General features: G+C 45.4%; 2 protein-coding genes across 2 annotated transcripts in view; one reads left to right on the top strand and one right to left on the bottom strand.

The window, feature by feature from the left end:
• The window catches only part of ppat (phosphoribosyl pyrophosphate amidotransferase), a gene marked incomplete in the record, with an annotated part of 40,545 nt that extends 39,199 nt beyond the window's left edge, over positions 1-1,346 (bottom strand). The window contains 1 exon segment of the mRNA XM_014031119.1: positions 666-1,346. Within this exon segment, the coding sequence (XP_013886573.1) occupies positions 666-793 (128 nt within the window).
• The window catches only part of paics (phosphoribosylaminoimidazole carboxylase, phosphoribosylaminoimidazole succinocarboxamide synthetase), a gene marked incomplete at its 3' end in the record, with an annotated part of 30,985 nt that overhangs the window by 12,461 nt on the left and 16,814 nt on the right, over positions 1-1,710 (top strand). The window contains 2 exon segments of the mRNA XM_014031117.1: positions 1,331-1,370; positions 1,455-1,652. Of these exon segments, the coding sequence (XP_013886571.1) occupies positions 1,331-1,370; positions 1,455-1,652 (238 nt within the window).

Genomic DNA, 1,710 nt, shown 5'->3' with positions numbered 1-1,710 from the left:
AATGAATGAATGAATGAATGAATGAATGAATGAATGAATGAATGAATGAATGAATGAATGAATGAATGAATGAATGGGAGGATGGATGGTGTCACTGAGGCTCACTCTAAGAACTCACAAATCTTACTAAACATAATGTTGAGTTCAGACCAACATGCTACATCTTCATCCCTCCTCACCATCAGATGAAGGCAGGTGATCTGAAAGTGATGAAGGTGATGAAGATGATCTGTCTTCCTGTAATGATTGGCCTTGCGAACCCCTTTAACTTCCCTTTTTTTCCCCAGGAAAAAAAACTTGATTTAAATACTAAATTAAAGCACTTTAGGTGCTAAATACTGGCCACGAGATTTATGACATGTTTAATGTGTTTCAACTGCATATAGTTGTAAAAATATATACATTTAGATATTTCCAGCATCTTTAAACTCACTTTCCCCTCATATTCTAAATTATCTTTATACTTTGTGTTTTCATCTGAATCACCTGTTTCAGTTATAAAATCTACTTCATTCTCTCTAATCTTTATTTCAATGTTTTTTAGTTGATTTAATAAAAAAAACTTTTTGAATGTAACACTTTTATTCATGCTCAGAAGTTTAATGTAAATTAATTTCGTGAGGTCATCGCTGGACGCACGCGCCTGCACACCTGTGGCCTCTTACCTGTGCTGCAGGGCGACCAGCCCCAGGGTCAGGACCTGGGCCACCTCCAGATGAGTGGGCCACTCTCCCGCAGACACGCAGCCGAACAAACCGCACTCCTCCCCGATCCCGGACTCCTCCAGCTCCATCAGATCAGAACCCGTTTCCTTGAACGTCGAACCCGACCGTCTCGCGCCTGCTTGTCCGCGAGCACCTCTCGTGCGCGCGCATATAAAGTATTGACCCAACACGTGCTTCGGTTATTTTGGATCTACGGAGTCAGCGGACTCTGTTTAACTTTCTGTCACGAGCCCCGATAAACCGCTAACTTTATCACGAGGGTAAAAAAACAACAACAAACGGATCCAGTCAGAACCGTGATCAGAACTTCTTTAGGTCCAAACAGTCAGAACCGTGATCAGAACTTCAGAAGAGCTCTGGTGAAACACGTGGTATCAGTAAAAAGTTCTGCTGGGTTAAAACAAGTAAAAACATGGAGGCAGTTCATGTTTTCTGCTTGTTGAAGTTCGGTCCTGTAGTCACGTGATGAGAAATGCACTGCTGTGATTGGCTGCTTGAATCGGATCGATCGATTTGATTGGTCGGGAGCGGATGTTAAGAAGCGGCCCATCCCATCGCTTGCAGCGCCTCCTCTGCCGAACTGACCTGACTCTGGTTTGTTTCAGGACCGTCCGGAACCGAACACAACCATGGCCTCCAGTCAAGGTACTGTTCTCACACTGAGCRCAATAAAACAGTTTTTTATCATCTGAGACTAAATGTCTGCGCGTGCACGCCTCTCGATTCTAGAGTTGAACCTCGGTCAGAAGCTCAGCGAGGGGAAGACCAAGCAGATCTTTGAGSTAGTGAACCAGCCCGGGCTGGTCCTGGTCCAGTCCAAAGACCAGATCACCGCAGGGAACGCTGCAAGGAAGGACCAGATGGAGGGCAAGGCTGCCATCGCCAACAGAACCACGTGCTGCGTGTTTCAACTTCTGCAGGAGTCTGGTGAGGAGTACACACACACACACACACACACACACACACACACACACACACACACACA

Source organism: Austrofundulus limnaeus, unplaced genomic scaffold, assembly GCF_001266775.1.
Source record: "Austrofundulus limnaeus strain Quisiro unplaced genomic scaffold, Austrofundulus_limnaeus-1.0 Scaffold1180, whole genome shotgun sequence".
Lineage (NCBI taxonomy): Eukaryota > Metazoa > Chordata > Actinopteri > Cyprinodontiformes > Rivulidae > Austrofundulus > Austrofundulus limnaeus.
The sequence above is the reverse complement of the archived record's forward strand: the minus strand, read 5'-3'. Positions and strand labels throughout refer to the sequence as shown.